This window comes from Pseudophryne corroboree, chromosome 3 (genome assembly GCF_028390025.1).
Source record: "Pseudophryne corroboree isolate aPseCor3 chromosome 3, aPseCor3.hap2, whole genome shotgun sequence".
Classification (NCBI taxonomy): Eukaryota; Metazoa; Chordata; class Amphibia; order Anura; family Myobatrachidae; genus Pseudophryne; species Pseudophryne corroboree.
This window is the reverse complement of record NC_086446.1, coordinates 86,787,296-86,811,876: the sequence shown is the minus strand read 5'-3', so window position 1 is coordinate 86,811,876 and position 24,581 is coordinate 86,787,296. Positions and strand designations below refer to the sequence as shown.

The 24,581-nt window shown below is 47.2% G+C and overlaps 1 protein-coding gene across 3 annotated transcripts in view; it reads right to left on the bottom strand.

Annotated features, from left to right (window-relative positions):
• The window catches only part of LOC135057058 (oocyte zinc finger protein XlCOF8.4-like), a 146,190-nt gene that overhangs the window by 118,991 nt on the left and 2,618 nt on the right, over positions 1–24,581 (bottom strand). For all 3 annotated transcript variants that reach the window (XM_063962946.1, XM_063962947.1, XM_063962949.1), the window contains exon 3: positions 24,321–24,462. In XM_063962946.1, coding sequence (XP_063819016.1) covers positions 24,321–24,398 — 78 coding nt within the window. In that variant the 5' untranslated portion in view covers positions 24,399–24,462. The remainder of the gene's footprint in view (positions 1–24,320; positions 24,463–24,581) is intronic.

Sequence of the window (24,581 nt, the reverse complement as noted above, 5' to 3'; positions counted from 1 at the left end):
AGCGGGATTCAGGGAGGTCAGCATACCCAATAGGGGTGTGGCCATACCTGTAATCTGCACCCAGTTAAGTTGATTGCCAGTCTTGGAAGCGAACCAGAAATTGCAATCAATGTGGCTGGTAAAACTTTAAACTTTCTTGTAGACACAGGGGCGGCCAAGTCAGTGATAAATTCGACAGTGGGCATGAGAACCACTGGTAGGACAATTCCAGCCATGGGAGTAACAGGAGTAGTCCAGCACTACCCTGTTAGCAAACCAGCCGAGATTACAATAGGGCCCTTGCATACCAAGCATTCCTTTTTGCTGGCTGCATCTGCACCAACTAATCTCCTGGGAAGAGACTTACTATGTAAAATGGGTTGCGTCATTTATTGTACCCCTGAAGGTGTATTCTTGGACATTCCTGAGAATCACGCTCAGGAAGTACGAGACATGTTAGACTCCCCATCAAAATTAATGTCACATTCCATTATGACAAATAGGAATCCATCCCAAGTAAAAGAGATGATATCTCAGATACCAGAGTCACTTTGGACAAAAGATGGACAGGACACTGGATTAATGGCAAACGTAGCTCCAGTAGTTGTGCAAGTAAAAGATGGTAGGATAGCTCCAAAAATCCCACAGTATCCTCTGAAGCCAGAGGTGGAGCTAGGAGTTTTTCCCGTAATAGAGCGCTTGCTACAACAGGGCATTCTAGTAAGAACGTCCAGCACCGCAAATAGTCCCATCTTCCCTGTTAAAAAGAGTGGGGGGAGGGGTTACAGGCTAGTGCAGGATCTAAGGGGGATTAACAAAATAGTTGAGAGTCAGTTCCCCGTAGTGCCTAATCCAGCTGTCATCCTAATGCAAATTCCTCCCATTGCCAAATTTTTCACTGTTATTGACCTCTGCTCCGCTTTCTTTTCGGTACCTCTGCACCCTGACAGCCAATATTTGTTTGCATTCACATACAGAGGAGTCCAATACACGTGGACTCGGTTACCCCAAGGTTTCATAGATAGTCCAAGTATATTTTCTCAGGCTTTGCATGATTGTTTACAGTCTTTCCAACCAGACAGTGGATCAGTATTGATACAGTATGTGGACGATTTATTACTGTGTTCAGATTCACTGGAAGCATCTCTGAAGGATACGAAACAGCTCCTGTTTCATCTTTCAGACACAGGTCACAAGGTTTCCAAAGACAAGTTACAATTATGCCAAACTAAGGTAAAATATTTGGGACACTGTCTAACACAAGGACTGAGACACCTGACCGCTGATAGAATCCAAGCCATTAGAGACATGACACTGCCACAAACCCAGCAACAGATCAGGACGTTTTTAGGAATGTGTGGGTATTGCCGTAATTGGATCCCAGGGTTTTCCATATTGGCGCTACCTTTGCAGGAAATGGTCTCTTCAAACAAACCTGATCGGATTTCGCATACAGACGAATCTGAAACAGCATTTGAGAGACTCAAACAGTGCCTAACGCAGGCACCAGCACTAGGTATGCCAGACTATGGGAAACCCTTTGAACTATACGGAACAGAAAGTGCTGGGTGCGCAGCAGGTGTACTAACACAAAAACACGGTGATGCCAGCAGGCCAATTGCATACTACAGCGCCCAGCTAGATACGGTAGCGCGATCCCTCCCCACATGCTTGCGTAGCGTTGCGGCAATAGCATTGCTAGTGACAAAAAGCGAAGATGTCGTGCTAGGCCACAACCTCACAATCCATACACCGCATGCGGTATCTGCCTTATTGAATTCTGCCCAAACCAGACACGTCTCATCAGCAAGGTTTACAAGATGGGAATTGGCATTAATGGCCCCCGTAAACATCACCATAAGGAGATGCAGCGCATTAAATCCTGCAACATTTCTCCCAGGTGTGCCTGGTCAGACACAAAGGGTGGAAGGTGAGAGTGATGGGGAAGGAGGATTTAATGCAAAGGAAGATACACATGATTGTATGGAATATTTGACCCAAAATTTTACCGCAAGGCCTGACATCAGTGACAATCCACTGGAAGATGCAGAACTCACGTTCTACACGGATGGTAGTTGTCACAGACAGTCAGACTCGGGAGACTTGTGTACTGGATACGCAGTCGTAGATGACCAAGACACCATAGAAGCGGAACCGCTAGGCCCACCTCACTCAGCCCAGGTTGCTGAACTGGTCGCCCTAACCAGAGCATGTGAATTGGCTAAGGGTAAGTCAGCCAATATCTACACCGATTCCAGATACGCGTTCGGGGTAGTCCATGATTTCGGAGCGCTATGGCGGCTCAGAAATTTCATGACGGCAGCTGGTACACCGATAGCGCATGCAGCTCATATAAAAAGGCTTCTAACAGCAATACAGGAACCCGACAGAGTGGCTGTTATCAAATGTAAAGCACATACATATAGCCAAGACCCAGTATCCCTTGGTAACAGCCGAGCAGACGAAGCCGCAAAGCTTGCAGCTGCTACCCCCACACGGACAGACACCACACAGTTGATGGTATTTAATACCATCAACACACAGAAGTTGTGTGAGATGCAGAATCTGTGTTCCACACAGGAAAGAGCAGTCTGGAAGGCAAAGGGATATGGCCAGGAGTCCTCAGGGCTCTGGACGGATGGACATGGTAAACCGGTGGCCCCCAGGGCATACCTTCCATGTCTGGCTGAAGCAGCTCACGGGCTGACTCATCTAGGCAAGGAGGGGATGTGCAAATTGGTAAGAGCATACTGGTGCGCCCCAGGATTCTCCTCTCATGCGAGTAAAAGAGCAATGTCATGCCTTACCTGTCTGAGAAAGAATATTGGAAAAGCAATACCTACAGAACCATCCCATATCCCACCTGCCGGCGGCCCTTTCCAGGTAATACAAATTGACTTCATTCAATTACCCCCATGTCGAAATTTGAAATATGTACTTGTCTGTATAGATGTTTTCTCGAATTGGGTCGAGGCTTTTCCAGCAGCTACAAATACCGCTATGTTTACAGCTAAGAAAATTGTGCAGGAATTTGTATGTAGATATGGTATCCCTAGAATCATTGAAAGTGATAGGGGTACCCATTTTACAGGTGATGTCTTTCAAGGAATGTGTAAATTGATGGGTATTGATAGCAAGCTGCACACTCCGTACCGTCCACAGGCGAGTGCGAAGGTCGAAAGAGTGAACAGCACTATTAAAAATAAATTGAGTAAAGTAATGGCAGAGACAGGATTGACGTGGCCAGAAGCTTTACCCATTGTTTTGTATAGCATCAGAACCACTCCCAGGTCCCCTCTTAATCTGTCTCCTTTTGAAATCTTGTTTGGTCGACAACCGCATGTCATGATTAACCCTCAGGATGATTTGAAATGTAACAATGAAGTAACTGTAAAGTACTTGATTAACATGAGTAAACAGTTGAGGAATCAAAATGATAATCTGAAGTTGGTGATTCCTGATTTACCAGATAGTAATTGTCATGACATTGAACCTGGGGATTATGTAATGATACGAAATTTTCTACGCTCAGGTTGTCTTATTGATAGATGGGAAGGACCATACCAGGTCTTATTGACTAGCACCACAGCATTGAAGGTTGCTGAGAGAGAGACTTGGGTCCATTCATCCCACTGCAAAAAGGTTGCTGATCCAGAGAAGTCCCGCGATAAGGAACAGACGGTAGAGGTTGTATCACTGGAGTGTCTGTTCCAGGAGGATTGAGGCGGCACCTGAGCCTTGAAGACCGAAAGCAGTTGTCGACTCCCTTCTCCCTTTTATTGTTTTTCTCCACTTCCCAGCCCCTCTCCCTTTAAAATTTCTTTTTCCCCCTCCTCATTCTTCTCTATTTCCTCCTCAAAGATGGACTTGCCCCAAGAGACTGTGATCCGGATTTTGATGTTAACCATGATGTTGACCAGAGCAGTCTGTTCCGGCGAGAGTACCATAGAGGTCGAAAGAGGTTCTGGAATGGGTTCCGATTATGATGATGGAGGCGTAGTTTTCCAAGATCAACCAAACCAACAAGCAAAGGCGAGTATCAGAAAACGATCCGATAGAAGAAATTGTGATGGATTGTTAGCTGAAGAAAATTGTATCTGTAGGCTCTGTGATAATCTGGTTGAAGATGGATGCATAAAGAAATGCCAATCTAGTTTTAATATCCATATAGACCGGCATCCATTGAGTGACTATCACTCCTTAGTGGGTAACGTATTAAACCAAACAGATTGTTGGGTATGCTCTCAAGTACCTCAGGGTCACAGCAAATCAGGGCTAGTACCATTTCCTTTAACGTTAGGGGAGGTACTTGAGCTAAGTGGTGGGAGACCGGTGGACCGGAGGTTTAACATCTCCAGCCCTCCTAGTTTGAAGCTCCACCAATACCATGTGGATAGGTCCCTCTTATGTCTTAACATCTCCAATCCCAGAAAACCGGGAAATTGGGAAGTGTCATGGAGCAACCTTACCATGACCTTTTCACACAGAGCAGATAGAATGCCTACAGATACAGAGCTCGTACGCCACATAGCCAGTAGAGGAAAATCTTTCCGGTATCGATATACCTTAGGAAATAGGATTACTAGAGTTGGAGAGGTATCACCAGGATACTGTGCACATATCGTACAAACTGATACGTGCATTAGGCAGATGGAAGAATTAGGGTCAGGAGATTTCACCTGGAAGGTTTGTAACATGGTCATGTCCTTCTCCGTCCCATATGTTCTCCCCGATGATGCATATTTCATATGCGGGAGAAAGGCGTACAAGTGGCTAGCCCCAAACTCTGAAGGATTGTGTTATATTGGAAAAGTATTGCCTGAAGTGATGACTGTTACACATGACAAAATGAAGGACATACACCGTGGTGCCCAAGCTCCTTATACTCACACTCATTACGAGCACCGAGTTAAAAGACAACTGTCAGAAAGGTTAGAGCATCCGGCCTCTGATCTTATCCATGAATCCACCGGGATTCAGGTTCTGGTAGCGTTAGATTTCACTCGTACCGCTCGGGGAGTGATGAATTATAAATACATTTCCGCACTCGCCAATTTGTTAGATAATATCACTGAAATGTATGATGACACGTTTAGATACACTGGAAGAGAACTTCAAGCTTACAAAACAGAACTAGTTCAGCATAGGATGGTTCTTAATTATCTTACAGCAGTAACAGGCGGATATTGTGTTACATTGGCAACACAGTACGGCATAAAGTGTTGCACGTATATCACAAATAGCACCGAGGATCCGGTAGAGGTCATAGACCAAAAGATGGACGATATTCTCCAATTGAAGTGGGAATTTCGTCGAAAACACAATCTCACCCTTGCTGCTGTAGGTAATGAGCTGACTGGTTGGGTGTCATGGTTGAACCCGCGAAATTGGTTCTCCGGTTTAGGAGATTGGGCTCAAGGAGTCATAATGGATGTTGGAAAGTTTCTACTATGTATCTTGGGTGTCGTTATATCGATTGGATTGATATTTAGATGCGGGCAGGCTTTAATGAGGTGCAAACAAAGTACAAAAGTGATGAGCTTGAGGAGTGAGGAAACTGTAATTAACCTGGATTTGATTTATGACCCAATGATAGAAACCAGAATGTGATGAAAATGCGATTATACGGTCCGTTTCTTTCACCTGTTTTTCTGCTTTTCTCCAAGATACAAAGACCCCCTTGGACGAGGAAGCTGACGAGACGAGATGTATACAGACAACGGATTGACCAAAGAAGAAGATTTGACAACTTTAAATATGGACACTTGATGAACTTTGCCATGGATCCCCAGTTTCCCTAGTATTTTTAAACTCACGCTAGCCCAACATTTTTGTAAATCTGATGGCACTGACAAAGCTTGTTGCTCATGCCTAAGGAGCAAAACAGCGCAAAGAAGACGACTCTCAACAGATACCGAACACAACTTCGACGACAGATGTACATTTCCCTGACATAGAATATCATTGCATTTTTCGTAAGTGTTCTTTATCTTCATCTCTACAACCCTCAGGTAACGACACACATAGACGATAGGGAATACAGGCACAGATATCAGCAACCACATACCTCCCCCATTCATGTATCATCAACTAAAATGTGCATCCCCATTTTGTTACAACCACAGCCGAAATGAGCTCGGTAAAGTTTGACAGCCCATCCACAGACCTGTACCACAGGATAAGAAGGAATTCAAATGTATACTTCGCAATACCTCGAAGCTTGATTTACCACACGTACGGCACGATGATACATGACCCTCCAAACATGGATTCATACACACATGCTTCTGCTTTCTCACTAGGTCATACCCTCTTCACACCTTCTCCTCTCTCCTCCCCTACCCAACCATGGAAATCAATTAACCCCTGACTTACATTTTTCTCCTTAAATGTTTTGTGGCAGTTATTATTGACTGCCAAAGGGTGGACTGTCAAAGTCAGAAAAATGTCTCAATGCACGTTGCCATATTTGCACCGCACACTGGTCCGCGCTGCGCGTGCGTGCGCTCTCCCGTGGATGCGCATACCCGCAATAATGTGCACTCGCAGGCGCGGTATGCGTATTTACGGTAGAGTTTATGTAGTCGTAGCGTGCGACTCATTCGTTACAAATGTTCACAATTAATGTAGTTTATAAATCATGGTCCCTTTGATAGATTCTGAAAGTTTGGTTAAAATACAATGTCCCAGAGCTGAGGAATCCCTCTTTATATCGTACGAAGGGTCTAACAGGAATCATACAGCAGTGTTTGGTACCCATCGGAAGAGTATTTAATTAGCAATATTCCGGTGTTGGTTTGGAGCGTATTAATCGCTCGTGCGAATAGTTATGGACATAAGAAGTTTATGTCCATTTCTATTATTTACACATACTCAGGTATGCGGCGGGAAACCCAGTTTCCCACCCACCTGAGCTGTTGGAAATCGTCACAGCCCACCTGTATGAATCACCCTATGACCTTTTGTTATGATACAGGGCCGAATTCCTTCGGCCAATGGACAATGGGATTGTAGGACCAGGAGATTGCATTGTGTGTGGGGCATAAATAGGCAGGCCGACCACATCCAACTCTCACTCTCTCATCAACGGTTATCTGCTGATAGCCGGGAGCTGGATATCGAGGCGCAGGCGATCATACCCTTTGTGCGTAAGTTTCTCTCCGTAATCATTGTCTTTCTGTGAGCCAATTTCTCTCTCTCTCTCTCTCTCTCTCTCTCTCTCTCTCTATCTCTCTCTGTTCTGTTCTCTCATATCTCCCCTAGACTAGGCTAGTATTGTATTGTATTAGATAGTATTGTATTGTATTGCATTTAGGTCAGTGTAGTATTGTCTTTTTGTATTTATTGTTTAGTTCTGTGGTTAGGAAGTCTCTGTTATATTGTAGTGTATCATTTGTACTGTTATCCCCTTTTACAAGTATATTAGATATAATACAGTTAATAGGCCTTGGAACCTAAACCAGCATCTGTGTATTTTCTATAGTGATAAGTGTTCACTTGAGCGTCGGTGACGCTCAAGCAGCTTTGTAGATAGTCAGGTTACACAAGGTTGCACCTACACCCTGTACTCACATTAAGGTATTCAGTGTATTTCATTGGTATAAGGTTTTATCATAAAGGTATAGTGTTGTGAGCGTCTGCATCGCTGGTGACCTCCTCGTGGTCTCGAGCGTAAGCTACGCCATAGCGAATCATTCCCCTAGACATAACCAATAACGTGTCTTGTGATCACTGGGCCGTAAGCGAACGTGACGCTTGAGCGTCTCGCCTACGGCTGAGCGATCGCTACGCAGATAGCGTACCATTACGGTACTTCTTAAGTAAACAGCGTACAGTGTTCTTAGCTTCATAAAGGGTTGTTTATACGACAAGGAATTTAGCATTGTCAGCCCGAACCATCAACTGGATTGCCTTTTCCAAGGGAAGGAACACTTTCTGAGACTCTGTGTCCAGTATCATTCCCAGGATAGGAAGCCTCTGTGTTGGTTCTAGGTGAGATTTTGGTAGGTTCAGAATCCACCCGTGAGAGGCCAATGCTGTCCAACAACCGCTCCCTGGACGGTGCCTTTATCAGAAGATCATCCAGGTACGGAATTATGTTCACTCCCTGTTTGCGGAGTAGAAACATCATCTCTGCCATCACTTTGGTGAACACCCTCGGTGCCATGGAGAGACCAAATGGCAGGGGCTGGAACTGGTAGTGACAGTCCTGCAGTGCAAACCGTAGATAAGCCTGATGAGACGGCCAGATCGGAACGTGAAGGTACGCATCCTTGATATCCAGAGACACTAGGAATTCCGCCAGACCCGAGATCACCGCTCTCAGAGACTCCATCTTGAATTTGAACACTCGTAAGTACGGCTTCAACGACTTGAGGTTCAGAATCGGTCTTAACGAACCGTCCGGTTTCGGTACTACAATCAAGTTGGAATAGTACCCCTTGTTTTGCAGATGAGGTGGAACTGGAACAATGACCTGGGTCTGTACTAGAGATGAGCGCCTGAAATTTTTCGGGTTTTGTGTTTTGGTTTTGGGTTCGGTTCCGCGGCCGTGTTTTGGGTTCGAACGCGTTTTGGCAAAACCTCACCGAATTTTTTTTGTCGGATTCGGGTGTGTTTTGGATTCGGGTGTTTTTTTCAAAAAACACTAAAAAACAGCTTAAATCATAGAATTTGGGGGTCATTTTGATCCCAAAGTATTATTAACCTCAAAAACCATAATTTACACTCATTTTCAGTCTATTCTGAATACCTCACACCTCACAATATTATTTTTAGTCCTAAAATTTGCACCGAGGTCGCTGTGTGAGTAAGATAAGCGACCCTAGTGGCCGACACAAACACCGGGCCCATCTAGGAGTGGCACTGCAGTGTCACGCAGGATGTCCCTTCCAAAAAACCCTCCCCAAACAGCACATGACGCAAAGAAAAAAAGAGGCGCAATGAGGTAGCTGTGTGAGTAAGATTAGCGACCCTAGTGGCCGACACAAACACCGGGCCCATCTAGGAGTGGCACTGCAGTGTCACGCAGGATGTCCCTTCCAAAAAACCCTCCCCAAACAGCACATGACGCAAAGAAAAAAAGAGGCGCAATGAGGTAACTGACTGTGTGAGTAAGATTAGCGACCCTAGTGGCCGACACAAACACCGGGCCCATCTAGGAGTGGCACTGCAGTGTCACGCAGGATGTCCCTTCCAAAAAACCCTCCCCAATCAGCACATGATGCAAAGAAAAAGAAAAGAAAAAAGAGGTGCAAGATGGAATTGTCCTTGGGCCCTCCCACCCACCCTTATGTTGTATAAACAAAACAGGACATGCACACTTTAACCAACCCATCATTTCAGTGACAGGGTCTGCCACACGACTGTGACTGATATGACGGGTTGGTTTGGACCCCCCCCAAAAAAGAAGCAATTAATCTCTCCTTGCACAAACTGGCTCTACAGAGGCAAGATGTCCACCTCATCTTCACCCTCCGATATATCACCGTGTACATCCCCCTCCTCACAGATTATCAATTCGTCCCCACTGGAATCCACCATCTCAGCTCCCTGTGTACTTTGTGGAGGCAATTGCTGCTGGTCAATGTCTCCGCGGAGGAATTGATTATAATTCATGTTAATGAACATCATCTTCTCCACATTTTCTGGATGTAACCTCGTACGCCGATTGCTGACAAGGTGAGCGGCGGCACTAAACACTCTTTCGGAGTACACACTTGTGGGAGGGCAACTTAGGTAGAATAAAGCCAGTTTGTGCAAGGGCCTCCAAATTGCCTCTTTTTCCTGCCAGTATAAGTACGGACTGTGTGACGTGCCTACTTGGATGCGGTCACTCATATAATCCTCCACCATTCTATCAATGTTGAGAGAATCATATGCAGTGACAGTAGACGACATGTCCGTAATCGTTGTCAGGTCCTTCAGTCCGGACCAGATGTCAGCATCAGCAGTCGCTCCAGACTGCCCTGCATCACCGCCAGCGGGTGGGCTCGGAATTCTGAGCCTTTTCCTCGCACCCCCAGTTGCGGGAGAATGTGAAGGAGGAGATGTTGACAGGTCGCGTTCCGCTTGACTTGACAATTTTGTCACCAGCAGGTCTTTCAACCCCAGCAGACCTGTGTCTGCCGGAAAGAGAGATCCAAGGTAGGCTTTAAATCTAGGATCGAGCACGGTGGCCAAAATGTAGTGCTCTGATTTCAACAGATTGACCACCCGTGAATCCTTGTTAAGCGAATTAAGGGCTGCATCCACAAGTCCCACATGCCTAGCGGAATCGCTCCCTTTTAGCTCCTTCTTCAATGCCTCCAGCTTCTTCTGCAAAAGCCTGATGAGGGGAATGACCTGACTCAGGCTGGCAGTGTCTGAACTGACTTCACGTGTGGCAAGTTCAAAGGGCATCAGAACCTTGCACAACGTTGAAATCATTCTCCACTGCACTTGAGACAGGTGCATTCCACCTACTATATCGTGCTCAATTGTATAGGCTTGAATGGCCTTTTGCTGCTCCTCCAACCTCTGAAGCATATAGAGGGTTGAATTCCACCTCGTTACCACTTCTTGCTTCAGATGATGGCAGGGCAGGTTCAGTAGTTTTTGGTGGTGCTCCAGTCTTCTGTACGTGGTGCCTGTACGCCGAAAGTGTCCCGCAATTTTTCTGGCCACCGACAGCATCTCTTGCACGCCCCTGTCGTTTTTTAAAAAATTCTGCACCACCAAATTCAAGGTATGTGCAAAACATGGGACGTGCTGGAATTTGCCCATATTTAATGCACACACAATATTGCTGGCGTTGTCCGATGCCACAAATCCACAGGAGAGTCCAATTGGGGTAAGCCATTCCGCGATGATCTTCCTCAGTTGCCGTAAGAGGTTTTCAGCTGTGTGCGTATTCTGGAAAGCGGTGATACAAAGCGTAGCCTGCCTAGGAAAGAGTTGGCGTTTGCGAGATGCTGCTACTGGTGCCGCCGCTGCTGTTCTTGCGGCGGGAGTCCATACATCTACCCAGTGGGCTGTCACAGTCATATAGTCCTGACCCTGCCCTGCTCCACTTGTCCACATGTCCGTGGTTAAGTGGACATTGGGTACAACTGCATTTTTTAGGACACTGGTGAGTCTTTTTCTGACGTCCGTGTACATTCTCGGTATCGCCTGCCTAGAGAAGTGGAACCTAGATGGTATTTGGTAACGGGGGCACACTGCCTCAATAAATTGTCTAGTTCCCTGTGAACTAACGGCGGATACCGGACGCACGTCTAACACCAACATAGTTGTCAAGGACTCAGTTATCCGCTTTGCAGTAGGATGACTGCTGTGATATTTCATCTTCCTCGCAAAGGACTGTTGAACAGTCAATTGCTTACTGGAAGTAGTACAAGTGGGCTTACGACTTCCCCTCTGGGATGACCATCGACTCCCAGCGGCAACAACAGCAGCGCCAGCAGCAGTAGGCGTTACACGCAAGGATGCATCGGAGGAATCCCAGGCAGGAGAGGACTCGTCAGAATTGCCAGTGACATGGCCTGCAGGACTATTGGCATTCCTGGGGAAGGAGGAAATTGACACTGAGGGAGTTGGTGGGGTGGTTTGCGTGAGCTTGGTTACAAGAGGAAGGGATTTACTGGTCAGTGGACTGCTTCCGCTGTCACCCAAAGTTTTTGAACTTGTCACTGACTTATTATGAATGCGCTGCAGGTGACGTATAAGGGAGGATGTTCCGAGGTGGTTAACATCCTTACCCCTACTTATTACAGCTTGACAAAGGGAACACACGGCTTGACACCTGTTGTCCGCATTTCTGGTGAAATACCTCCACACCGAAGAGCTGATTTTTTTGGTATTTTCACCTGGCATGTCAACGGCCATATTCCTCCCACGGACAACAGGTGTCTCCCCGGGTGCCTGACTTAAACAAACCACCTCACCATCAGAATCCTCCTGGTCAATTTCCTCCCCAGCGCCAGCAACACCCATATCCTCCTCATCCTGGTGTACTTCAACACTGACATCTTCAATCTGACTATCAGGAACTGGACTGCGGGTGCTCCTTCCAGCACTTGCAGGGGGCGTGCAAATGGTGGAAGGCGCATGCTCTTCACGTCCAGTGTTGGGAAGGTCAGGCATCGCAACCGACACAATTGGACTCTCCTTGTGGATTTGGGATTTCGAAGAATGCACAGTTCTTTGCTGTGCTGCTTTTGCCAGCTTGAGTCTTTTCATTTTTCTAGCGAGAGGCTGAGTGCTTCCATCCTCATGTGAAGCTGAACCACTAGCCATGAACATAGGCCAGGGCCTCAGCCGTTCCTTGCCACTCCGTGTGGTAAATGGCATATTGGCAAGTTTACGCTTCTCCTCCGACAATTTTATTTTAGGTTTTGGAGTCCTTTTTTTACTGATATTTGGTGTTTTGGATTTGACATGCTCTGTACTATGACATTGGGCATCGGCCTTGGCAGACGACGTTGCTGGCATTTCATCGTCTCGGCCATGACTAGTGGCAGCAGCGTCAGCACGAGGTGGAAGTGGATCTTGATCTTTCCCTAATTTTGGAACCTCAACATTTTTGTTCTCCATATTTTAATAGGCACAACTAAAAGGCACCTCAGGTAAACAATGGAGATGGATGGATTGGATACTAGTATACAATTATGGACGGGCTGCCGAGTGCCGACACAGAGGTAGCCACAGCCGTGAACTACCGCACTGTACTGTGTCTGCTGCTAATATATAGACTGGTTGATAAAGAGATAGTATACTCGTAACTAGTATGTATGTTTAAAGAAAGAAAAAAAAACCACGGTTAGGTGGTATATACAATTATGGACGGGCTGCCGAGTGCCGACACAGAGGTAGCCACAGCCGTGAACTACCGCACTGTACTGTGTCTGCTGCTAATATATAGACTGGTTGATAAAGAGATAGTATACTCGTAACTAGTATGTATGTATAAAGAAAGAAAAAAAAACCACGGTTAGGTGGTATATACAATTATGGACGGGCTGCCGAGTGCCGACACAGAGGTAGCCACAGCCGTGAACTACCGCACTGTACTGTGTCTGCTGCTAATATATAGACTGGTTGATAAAGAGATAGTATACTCGTAACTAGTATGTATGTATAAAGAAAGAAAAAAAAAACACGGTTAGGTGGTATATACAATTATGGACGGGCTGCCGAGTGCCGACACAGAGGTAGCCACAGCCGTGAACTACCGCACTGTACTGTGTCTGCTGCTAATATATAGACTGGTTGATAAAGAGATAGTATACTCGTAACTAGTATGTATGTATAAAGAAAGAAAAAAAAACCACGGTTAGGTGGTATATACAATTATGGACGGGCTGCCGAGTGCCGACACAGAGGTAGCCACAGCCGTGAACTACCGCACTGTACTGTGTCTGCTGCTAATATATAGACTGGTTGATAAAGAGATAGTATACTCGTAACTAGTATGTATGTATAAAGAAAGAAAAAAAAACCACGGTTAGGTGGTATATACAATTATGGACGGGCTGCCGAGTGCCGACACAGAGGTAGCCACAGCCGTGAACTACCGCACTGTACTGTGTCTGCTGCTAATATATAGACTGGTTGATAAAGAGATAGTATACTCGTAACTAGTATGTATGTATAAAGAAAGAAAAAAAAACCACGGTTAGGTGGTATATACAATTATGGACGGGCTGCCGAGTGCCGACACAGAGGTAGCCACAGCCGTGAACTACCGCACTGTACTGTGTCTGCTGCTAATATATAGACTGGTTGATAAAGAGATAGTATATTCGTAACTAGTATGTATGTATAAAGAAAGAAAAAAAAACCACGGTTAGGTGGTATATACAATTATGGACGGGCTGCCGAGTGCCGACACAGAGGTAGCCACAGCCGTGAACTACCGCACTGTACTGTGTCTGCTGCTAATATAGACTGGTTGATAAAGAGATAGTATACTCGTAACTAGTATGTATGTATAAAGAAAGAAAAAAAAACCACGGTTAGGTGGTATATACAATTATGGACGGGCTGCCGAGTGCCGACACAGAGGTAGCCACAGCCGTGAACTACCGCACTGTACTGTGTCTGCTGCTAATATAGACTGGTTGATAAAGAGATAGTATACTCGTAACTAGTATGTATGTATAAAGAAAGAAAAAAAAACCACGGTTAGGTGGTATATACAATTATGGACGGGCTGCCGAGTGCCGACACAGAGGTAGCCACAGCCGTGAACTACCGCACTGTACTGTGTCTGCTGCTAATATAGACTGGTTGATAAAGAGATAGTATACTACTAATATTATATATACTGGTGGTCAGGTCACTGGTCACTAGTCACACTGGCAGTGGCACTCCTGCAGCAAAAGTGTGCACTGTTTAATTTTAATATAATATTATGTACTCCTGGCTCCTGCTATAACCTATAACTGGCACTGCAGTAGTGCTCCCCAGTCTCCCCCACAATTATAAGCTGTGTGAGCTGAGCAGTCAGACAGATATATAATATATATAGATGATGCAGCACACTGGCCTGAGCCTGAGCAGTGCACACAGATATGGTATGTGACTGACTGAGTCACTGTGTGTATCGCTTTTTTCAGGCAGAGAACGGATATATTAAATAAACTGCACTGTGTGTCTGGTGGTCACTCACTATATAATATATTATGTACTCCTGGCTCCTGCTATAACCTATAACTGGCACTGCAGTAGTGCTCCCCAGTCTCCCCCACAATTATAAGCTGTGTGAGCTGAGCAGTCAGACAGATATATATAATATTATATATAGATAATAGATGATGCAGCACACTGGCCTGAGCCTGAGCAGTGCACACAGATATGGTATGTGACTGAGTCACTGTGTGCTGTGTATCGCTTTTTTCAGGCAGAGAACGGATTATAAATAAAACTGGTGGTCACTATCAGCAAAACTCTGCACTGTACTGAGTACTCCTAATGCTCCCCAAAATTAGTAAATCAAGTGTCTCTCTAATCTATTCTAAACGGAGAGGACGCCAGCCACGTCCTCTCCCTATCAATCTCAATGCACGTGTGAAAATGGCGGCGACGCGCGGCTCCTTATATAGAATCCGAGTCTCGCGATAGAATCCGAGCCTCGCGAGAATCCGACAGCGTCATGATGACGTTCGGGCGCGCTCGGGTTAACCGAGCAAGGCGGGAAGATCCGAGTCGCTCGGACCCGTGAAAAAAAACATGAAGTTCTGGCGGGTTCGGATTCAGAGAAACCGAACCCGCTCATCTCTAGTCTGTACCAGTTTTTGAATGGCGTCCTGTATAAAGTTATACTTGCCCCTTGTGAAACTGGTAAGCCTGATTTGTAGAATCTGTGAAGTGGGAGCTCCTGGAACTCCAGTTTGTAGCCCCGGGATATAAGACCTATGACCCAGGGATTCTGGTACAACCTTGTCCAGATGTGACTGAAGAATTTTAGCTGGGCTCCCACCTGCCACTCTTCCAGGCATCGCAGGCCACCGTCATGCTGAAGGTTTTGAGGAAGCAGAGCCTGAGCCCTGTTCCTGTGAACTGGCAGTAGCTGGTTTGCATGGTTTACCTCTGGTGGCGGTAGAAGAAACTCTGGGTTTGCCCCTAAACTTGGCAGTCCGAAAGGACTGTAAATTGGGTACTGAGTAGGCCTTCCTAGCTGGGGAAGCTGCAGAAGGAAGGTATGTGGAATTACCCGCAGTAGCTTTGGAGATCCATTTGTCTAGTTTATCTCCAAGTAAGGCCTCGCCTGTGAAAGGTACGCCTTCCACGCCTTTCCGGGAGTCCGCATCCGCAGTCCACTGGCGTAGTCATAGATCCCTGCGTGCAGACACTGCCATAGCTGTAGCATGTGCATTATGCAAGCCTATTTCTTTTACGGCTTCCACCATAAAGTTGCAGAGTCCTGTATATGTTGCAGGAAACACTCTCCCCTTGAGGTAACGTATCTAACCCATCAATAAGGTTACCCGACCATTTAGCAATGGCTCGCGTAATCCACCCACATGCTATAGTGGGTCTCTGGGCCACCTCTGCCGCTGTATACAAAGATTTGAGCGTAATCTCAATTTTGCGATCAGCCGCGTCTTTTAGGGAGGCTGCACCCGGGACAGGCAATACAATTTTCGTGAGAGCCTGGAAACCGATGCATCCATTATCAGTGGATTCTCCCATTTTTCAAACAAAGTATTTAGTTGCTTTGACACAGGAAAAGTAGCTGAAGATTTCTTCTTTATGTTAAAATTAGATTCCTCACTCTCCTCTGTCACCTTATCAGGGATATTCAGAACTTCTCTGATAGCTTCTATGAGAGCCTCTATTCCCTGCGACAGAGTACCCTCCCCCACCTCTGAGTCCATCCCTACTCCATTTCTGAACCTTCATCATCAGAGTCAGACTGCAGGATATGGGCCAAAGTACGTTTTTGCGGACAAATGGCAGGGGACTGAGACGCTGGTTTGGGTACTGAGTACTTCTTCATAAACTCAGCCATAGACTGTCTTAAGTATTGCGTCTCTTTCTCATTCCGAGATAACTTAGTAGAAATTGAGGAAATCATTCCCTTAATGGAGTCCAGCCATGCTGGTTCAGACCCATTAGCCTGGGAAAGGATACTGCACTGAGTACATACTTGTGAATCCCGTGGAAAAGAGGAACACTGTGCCTTACATGAAACACACTCTTTGCCTGACATACTGTAACAGTGACAGCACACACACACACACACAGGAAAAGGTTAAATGCACAATTAACCCACAAAGAGCCCTTCCAGGGAGACACAGAGTGTATGGAACCAGCACACTGCGCCCTAATCGCTAATGCAAAGCTTAGCCGGGTCGCAGACTAAGTACCTAGATTAGGGTCTTAGTACACTAATAATGCCCCCCCCCCCCCCCCCGCTATAACCCCCTGGTGCCGCAGAGGTCATCTGGAGTCTCTCCAGAGGAGCTGCGCGTTCCTGTCATTCAGTGTCTGTGTCAGCTGTGGAGGGAAAATGGCGCTGGTGAGTTGCTGGATCCCCTCATAGTGAAGCCCCGACCCTTCAATGGCGCGCGGTCTTCCTGCTCTTTTTTTATACTGGCTGTATGTGTCTTTATGCATAAAATGGAGACAGACTCATTTTATGGCTTTGTTGCCAGTCTGGGTACTGTGTCCGCTGTTCAGCGTCTGTGTCCGTACACAGTTATGAGACGCAGTCCACCCCGTTTAGAAGCCGTGCGTCTCCGCACCCTCATGCCGCCATAATGGCCAGCGACCCGCTAGCCAGGACGCCAGTTTAGTACTCACCATTCTTCATTCTTCTGGCTCTGTTAGGGATGGCGGCATGCTGCGGGAATGTATGCTTGCCGTGGTGGGGCTTGCGAATAGTTCCCTCAGGGGATAGCGTCCTGTCAGCGGGGAACGGGACCATTAACCCTGAGAGAGGTTGGGCCGTTCCCACCCTAATTCCCACGAAGCAGGCAGACTGGTGCCAGCCAGTCCTGCCTGAAAATAATAACAAACATAGAAAATAAATGCAGAAAACTCTTCAGGAGCTTCCAGAGATGTGACCGGCTCCTCCGGGCACATTTTCTAAACAGAGTCTGGTAGGAGGGGCATAGAGGGAGGAGCCAGCACACCTAATCAAACTTCTATAGTGCCCATGGCTCCGAGTGGACCTGTCTATACCCCATGGTACTAAATGGATTCTCAGTATCCCCTAGGATATAAGAGAAAGGTAGTTTCGGTATATGTACGAATATGTCGGGACCATGTGGTTGTGGCCTCTAAAAAAAAAAGATAAGATTTTAAACCTACCGGTAAATCTATTTCTCCTAGTCCGTAGAGGATGCTGGGGACTCCGTAAGGACCATGGGGTATAGACGGGCTCCGCAGGAGATAGGGCACCTAAAAAGAACTTTGACTATGGGTGTGCACTGGCTCCTCCCTCTATGCCCCTCCTCCAGACCTCAGTTAGAGAACTGTGCCCAGAGGAGATGGACAATACAAGGCAGGATTTAGAAATCCAAGGGCAAGATTCATACCAGCCCACACCAATCATACCATGTAACCTGGATCATACATAACCAGTTAACCGTATGAACAACAGTAGTAACGGTCCAAGACCGATTTCAACTGTAACATAACCCTTATGTAAGCAACAACTATATACAAGTCTTGCAGAGTTTCCGCACTGGGACGGGCGCCCAGCATCCTCTACGAACTAGGAGAAATAGATTTACCGGTAGGTTTAAAATCTTATTTTCTCTTACGTCCTAGAGGATGCTGGGGACTCCGTAAGGACCATGGGGTTTATACCAAAGCATCCAATCGGGCGGGAGAGTGCGTATGACTCTGCAGCACCGACTGAGCAAACGCTAGGTCCTCATCAGCCAGGGTATCAAACTTGTAGAATTTAGCAAAAGTGTTTGACCCCGACCAAGTAGCCGCTCGGCAAAGTTGTAATGCCGAGACGCCTCGGGCAGCCGCCCAAGAAGAGCCCACCTTCCTAGTGGAATGGGCCTTAACCGAATTCGGTAACGGCAATCCAGCCGTAGAGTGAGCCTGCTGAATCGTATTACAGATCCAGCGAGCAATAGTCTGCTTAGAAGCAGGAGCGCCAATCTTATTGGCCGCATACAGGACAAACAGAGCTTCTGTTTTCCTAATTCGAGCCGTCCTGGCTACCTAAATCTTTAAGGCCCTGACTACGTCCAGGGATCTGGAATCCTCCAGGTCACTTGTAGCCACAGGCACCACAATAGGTTGATTCACATGGAATGAAGAAACCACCTTAGGCAAAAATTGCGGACGTGTCAGCAATTCAGCTCGATCCACATGAAAAATCAAGTAGGGGCTTTTGTGTGACAAAGCCGCCAATTCTGATACTCGCCTTGCCGATGCCAAAGCCAACAACATGACCACCTTCCAAGTAAGAAATTTCAACTCAACCTTGTTAAGCTGTTCAAACCAGTGTGATTTTAGGAACTGCAACACCACGTTGAGGTCCCACGGTGCCACTGAAGGCACAAAAGGAGGCTGGATGTGTAGCACTCCCTTTACAAACGTCTGGACTTCTGGAAGAGAAGCCAATTCCTTCTGAAAGAAAATCGAGAGGGCCGAAATCTGAACCTTAACAGAGCCTAATTTCAGGCCCATATCCACTCCTGTCTGTAGGAAGTGGAGAAAACGACCCAGATGAAAATCTTCCGTAGGTGCATTCTTGGTCTCACACCAAGACACATTCTTTCGCCAGATACGGTGATAATGCTTAACCGTCACCTCCTTCCTAGCCTTTATTAAAGTAGGGATGACCTCTTCCGGAATCCCCTTTTTCGCTAGGATTCGGCGTTCAACCGCCATGCCGTCAAACGTAACCGCGGTAAGTCCTGAAATACACATGGCCCCTGTTGCAACTAGATCCGAGTACCAGGCCCTTCGAGGCCAGTCTGGGACAACGAGTATCGTCTGTACTCTTCTTTGCCTTATGATCCTCAACACTTTTGTGATGAGAGGAAGAGGAGGAAACACGTAGACCGATTTGAACAGCCACGGTGTTATCAGAGCGTCTACTGCCACTGCCTGAGGGTCCCGAGACCTGGCACAATACCTCCGAAGCTTTTTGTTGAGGCGTGACGCCATCATGTCTATTTGAGGAGTTCCCCAAAGACGTGTTATGTCTGCAAAGACTTCTTGATGAAGTCCCCACTCTCCTGGATGGAGATCGTGTCTGCTGAGGAAGTCTGCTTCCCAGTTGTCCACTCCCGGAATGAAAACAGCCGACAGAGCGCTTACATGATTTTCCGCCCAGCGAAGGATCCTGGTGGCTTCCGCCATCGCGACTCTGCTTCTTGTCCCGCCTTGGCGGTTCACATGAGCCACTGCTGTGACATTGTCTGATTGAATCAGAACTGGTAGGTTTCGAAGAAGACTCTCCGCTTGTCAAAGGCCGTTGTAAATGGCCCTGAGTTCCAACACATTGATGTGTAGACAGGACTCCTGGTCTGACCAAAGTCCCTGAAAGTTTTTTCCCTGTGTGACCGCTCCCCATCCTCGGAGGCTCGCGTCCGTGGTAACCAGGATCCAGTCCTGAATTCCGAACCGGCGACCCTCCAGCAGGTGAGCACTTTGCAACCACCACAGGAGAGACACTCTGGCCCCTGGGGACAGAGTTATTTTCCGATGTAAGTGCAGATGGGACCCGGACCACTTGTCCAGATGGTCCCATTGAAAAGTCCTTGCATGGAACCTTCCGAAGGGAATGGCCTCGTAGGCCGCCACCATTTTTCCCAGAACTCGAGTGCATTGGTGAACTGACACCCTTTTCGGTTTTAGCAGGTCTCTGACCATGTTCTGGATGTCCTGGGCTTTCTCTATTGGGAGGAAGACCTTCATTTGTTCCGTATCCAGTATCATACCTAGGAACGGTAGTCGAGTTGTCCGAATCAACTGTGACTTCGGTAGATTTAGAATCCAACCGTGTTGCTGGAGCACTCTCAGAGAGAGTGCCACACTGCTCAGCAATTTCTCCCTGATCTCGCTTTTATCAGGAGAACGTCCAAGTATGGGATAATTGTGACTCCATGCTTGCGCAGGACCACCATAATTTCCGCCATTATCTTGGTGAAAATCCTCGGGGCCGTGGAAAGTCCAAACGGCAACGTCTGAAATTGGTAATGACAATCCTGTACAGCGAATCTCAGGTATTCCTGATGGGGGGCATATATGGGGACATGAAGGCACGCATCCTTTATGTCCAGAGACACCATAAACTCCCCCTCCTCCATGTTGGCTATTATCGCTCTGAGTGATTCCATTTTGAATTTGAATCTTTTTATGTACAGGTTTAGGGATTTCAGATTCAAAATAGGTCTGACCGAACCGTCCGGTTTCGGGACCACAAATAGGGTTGAGTAGTAACCTCTTCCCTGCTGGTGCAGGGGAACCTTGGTTATCACTTGCTGTATACACAGCGTTTGAATTGCAGCTAACACTACATCCCTTTCCGATGTGGAAGCTGGTAGGGCCGATTTGAAAAATCGGCGCGGGGGCACCTCCTCGAATTCCAGTTTGTACCCCTGGGAAACTATTTCCAACACCCAGGGATTCAGGTCTGATCTGACCCAGGCCTGACTGAAAAGTCGAAGACGTGCCCCCCACCGGTGCGGACTCCCTCAGGGGAGCCCCAGCGTAATGCTGTGGGTTTTGGAGCAGCCGGGGAGGACTTTTGGTCCTGGGCACCTGCCGAAGCAGGTGCTCTTTTGCCTCTGCCCTTACCTCTGGTGAGGAAAGAGGATCCCCGACCTCTTCTGGACTTGTGCGACCGAAAGGACTGCATCTGATAGGGTGTTACTTTGTTTTGCTGTTGGGGAATATATGGTAAAAATTTTGATTTACCTGCTGTAGCTGTGGAAACCAGGTCCGTCAGCCCATCCCCAAACAATACCTCACCCTTATAGGGTAGTACTTCCATATGTTTTTTGGAATCCGCATCACCCGTCCATTGGCGAGTCCATAAGGATCTTCTTGCCGAGATAGACATGGCATTGGCCCTAGAAGCTAGCAGTCCAATGTCCCTTTGAGCATCCCTCATAAATAAGACTGCGTCTTTAATATGGGCTAGAGTTAAGAATATAGTATCCTTATCCATATTTTCAAATTGATCTGTCAGCTCATCTGTCCAAGCTGCAATTGCGCTACACACCCATGCCGACGCAATTGACGGTCTTAGCACAGCACCCGTATGAGAATAAATACCCTTTAAGGTAGTTTCTTGCCTGCGATCTGCAGGGTCCTTAAGGACCGCTGTGTCAGGAGACGGTAGCGCCACTTTCTTGGACAAGCGCGTCAGGGCCTTGTCCACAGGGGGGCGGGGTGATTCCCAAATCTCCCTGTCCTGCTTAGGGAAGGGGTATGCCATATAAATTCTTTTGGGGATCTGCGGTCTCTTTTCCGGAGTCTCCCAAGCTTTTCCAAAGAAATCATTTAATCCGTTTCTTTTCCTTAAACATGTGTACCCTTGTGTCGGGGACCGAGGGTTCATCCTCAATATGCAACACATCCCTTATTGCCACAATCATACACTGAATGGTTTTAGTCACCCTAGGGTGCAATTTTACTTCGTCATAGTCGACACTGGAATCAGAATCCGTGTCGGTAGTAGTGTCTTGTGTTAAGGGACGCTTTTGAGACCCCGACGGGCCCTGTGAGTCGGTCCAATCCGAGGATTGACCCCCTGATGCCCTAATTCAGCTTTATCAAGCCTTTTATGTAAAGATGCCACACTTGCATTCAACATATGCCACATGTCCATCCATTCCGGAGTCGGCACAACCGACGGGGACACACCACTCATTTGCTCCACCTCCTCCTTGGAGAAGCCTTCCGCTTCAGACATGTCGACACCACGTACCGGCACCCCACACACACAGGGATTAACCTACAAGGGGACAAAACCCCAACCAGGCCCTTAGGAGAGACAGAGAGAGAGTATGCCAGCACACACCCGGCGCTTAATAACACTGTGGAAAACTATGACCAGATAGCGCTTTTTTATATAATAATATTCCAATTCCCACTCACTGCGTCGCCAATGTGCCCCCCTCCTCTTTTTTCCAGCCTGTGACGTTCAGCAGGGGAGAGACCAGGGAGCCAGCGTTCAGCATGCAGCTTCTGCGGAGAAAATGGCGCTGGTTAGTGTTGAGGATCAAGCCCCGCCCACCCGACGGCGGGCTTCGGTCCCAGTGCTTTTTTTATTAAAATGGCGGGGGATTCTTGGATTTACTGCCTCCGCAGCCTAATCCATCTTAACATGCCCAGAAGTGAGGAATATTGCTGCCCAGGGCGCCCCCCCCAGCGCCCTGCACCCTTCAGTGCTGCTCTGTGTGTGTATAGTGGGAGCCTCCTCATGAAGATCTGATGTCTTCTGCCGCCTCATGTCTTCTGCCTTCTCATACTCACCCGGCTTCTATCTTCGGCATCTGTGAGGAGGACGGCGGCGCGGCTCCGGGACGAACCCCAGGTGAGACCTGTGTTCCGACACCCTCTGGAGCTAATGGTGTCCAGTAGCCTAGAAACAGAGCCCAACCGTAAAGCCAGCCCTGCTTCTCTCTCCTCAGTCCCACGATGCAGGGAGCCTGTTGCCAACAGGACTCCCTGAAAATAAAAAACCTAACAAAATTCTTTTAAAACAGAAAACTCTGGAGAGCTCTCTGCAGTGTACCCTTTCTCCTCTGGGCACAGAATCTAACTGAGGTCTGGAGGAGGGGCATAGAGGGAGGAGCCAGTGCACACCCATAGTAAAAGTTCTTTTTAGGTGCCCTATCTCCTGCGGAGCCCATCTATACCCCATGGTCCTTACGGAGTCCCCAGCATCCTCTAGGACGCAAGAGAAAAAAAAGATAACCAGATCCTCTTGGACTGGCGTCAGGGGGCTGTGGAAAAGCTTTCCCTGAATTCCTCACCCATTTATTAAGATCACTGTTTCATTAAAAGAGCCTTGAGTGATCACTGTTACATTCTCAGATCCCCTCACCCCCCAGTCATGTCCTTGTATATTACTATAGATATAAGCGATATCACAGTGACACTCCCATATCACCCCATTAACCTAGTCATGTCCCTGTATTATTACTATGCAATAATACCGCTTTCAGATCACAAATGCCGGATCCCACCCGAGAAGAGAAATGTGTCCTTACCGGGTGGGATCCAGCATTTGCTCTGCTTTGCTGGCTTTCGGACCTGTCAATATACCGGGTCGGTTGCCATAGCAGCAGGGGGGGCGCAGCAGCAGCAGAGGCGGGGGTGGAGTTCATCTCCTGCGCTGCCTCTCCCTATGCTGTGAATGGGAGCCGTGTCGCTCCAATTCACACTGTGCCTGACCCGGTATTCAACCCGGGAATAACCCTTCTTATATACCGGGTTGAATTACCGGGTCAGTCGACCCGCTAATTCGGGCAAAGTGCTTTCACATCGCACACTGACCCGTGTCGACACGGCAATATGCCGTGTCGATACCAGGTTATTTGTGCGATGTGAAAGGGGTATTAGTGATGTCACAGTGATACTCCTAGATCCCCTCACCACCCCACTCATGTCCCTGTATATTACTATAGCTATAAATGATGTCACTGTGACATTCCCAGATCCCCTCACCTCCCCAGTCATGCCCCTGTATATTACTATAGACATAAGTGACATTACTGTCACTCCCAGATCCCCTCACCTCCCCAGTCATGTCCCTGTATTAGTAATGTAGATATAAGTGCTGTCAATGTGACACTCCCAAATCCCCCAAGTCATGTCCCTGTATTATTACTAAAGATATCTGATGTCACTGTGATGCTCCCAGACCCTCTCACCTGCCCAGTCAGCAAATAGATGATTTCCATTGTGATATATAATATCCTCTCAGACTTCTGACATCCATCCTTGTCCATCCTCAGTGAGAATATAGATTGGACAACTTGTAATAAACTCTCTGGTACCTCACAGCTGTATTGTCTAGGAATAAATATAATAAATATAATCAACATAGCACATATAACATAGATATGTAACACTGGGTGACCAGTAAGTCTTCTCTTTTCCCTTCCATATCGCCCTGGTTAGTGTCTCTCAGA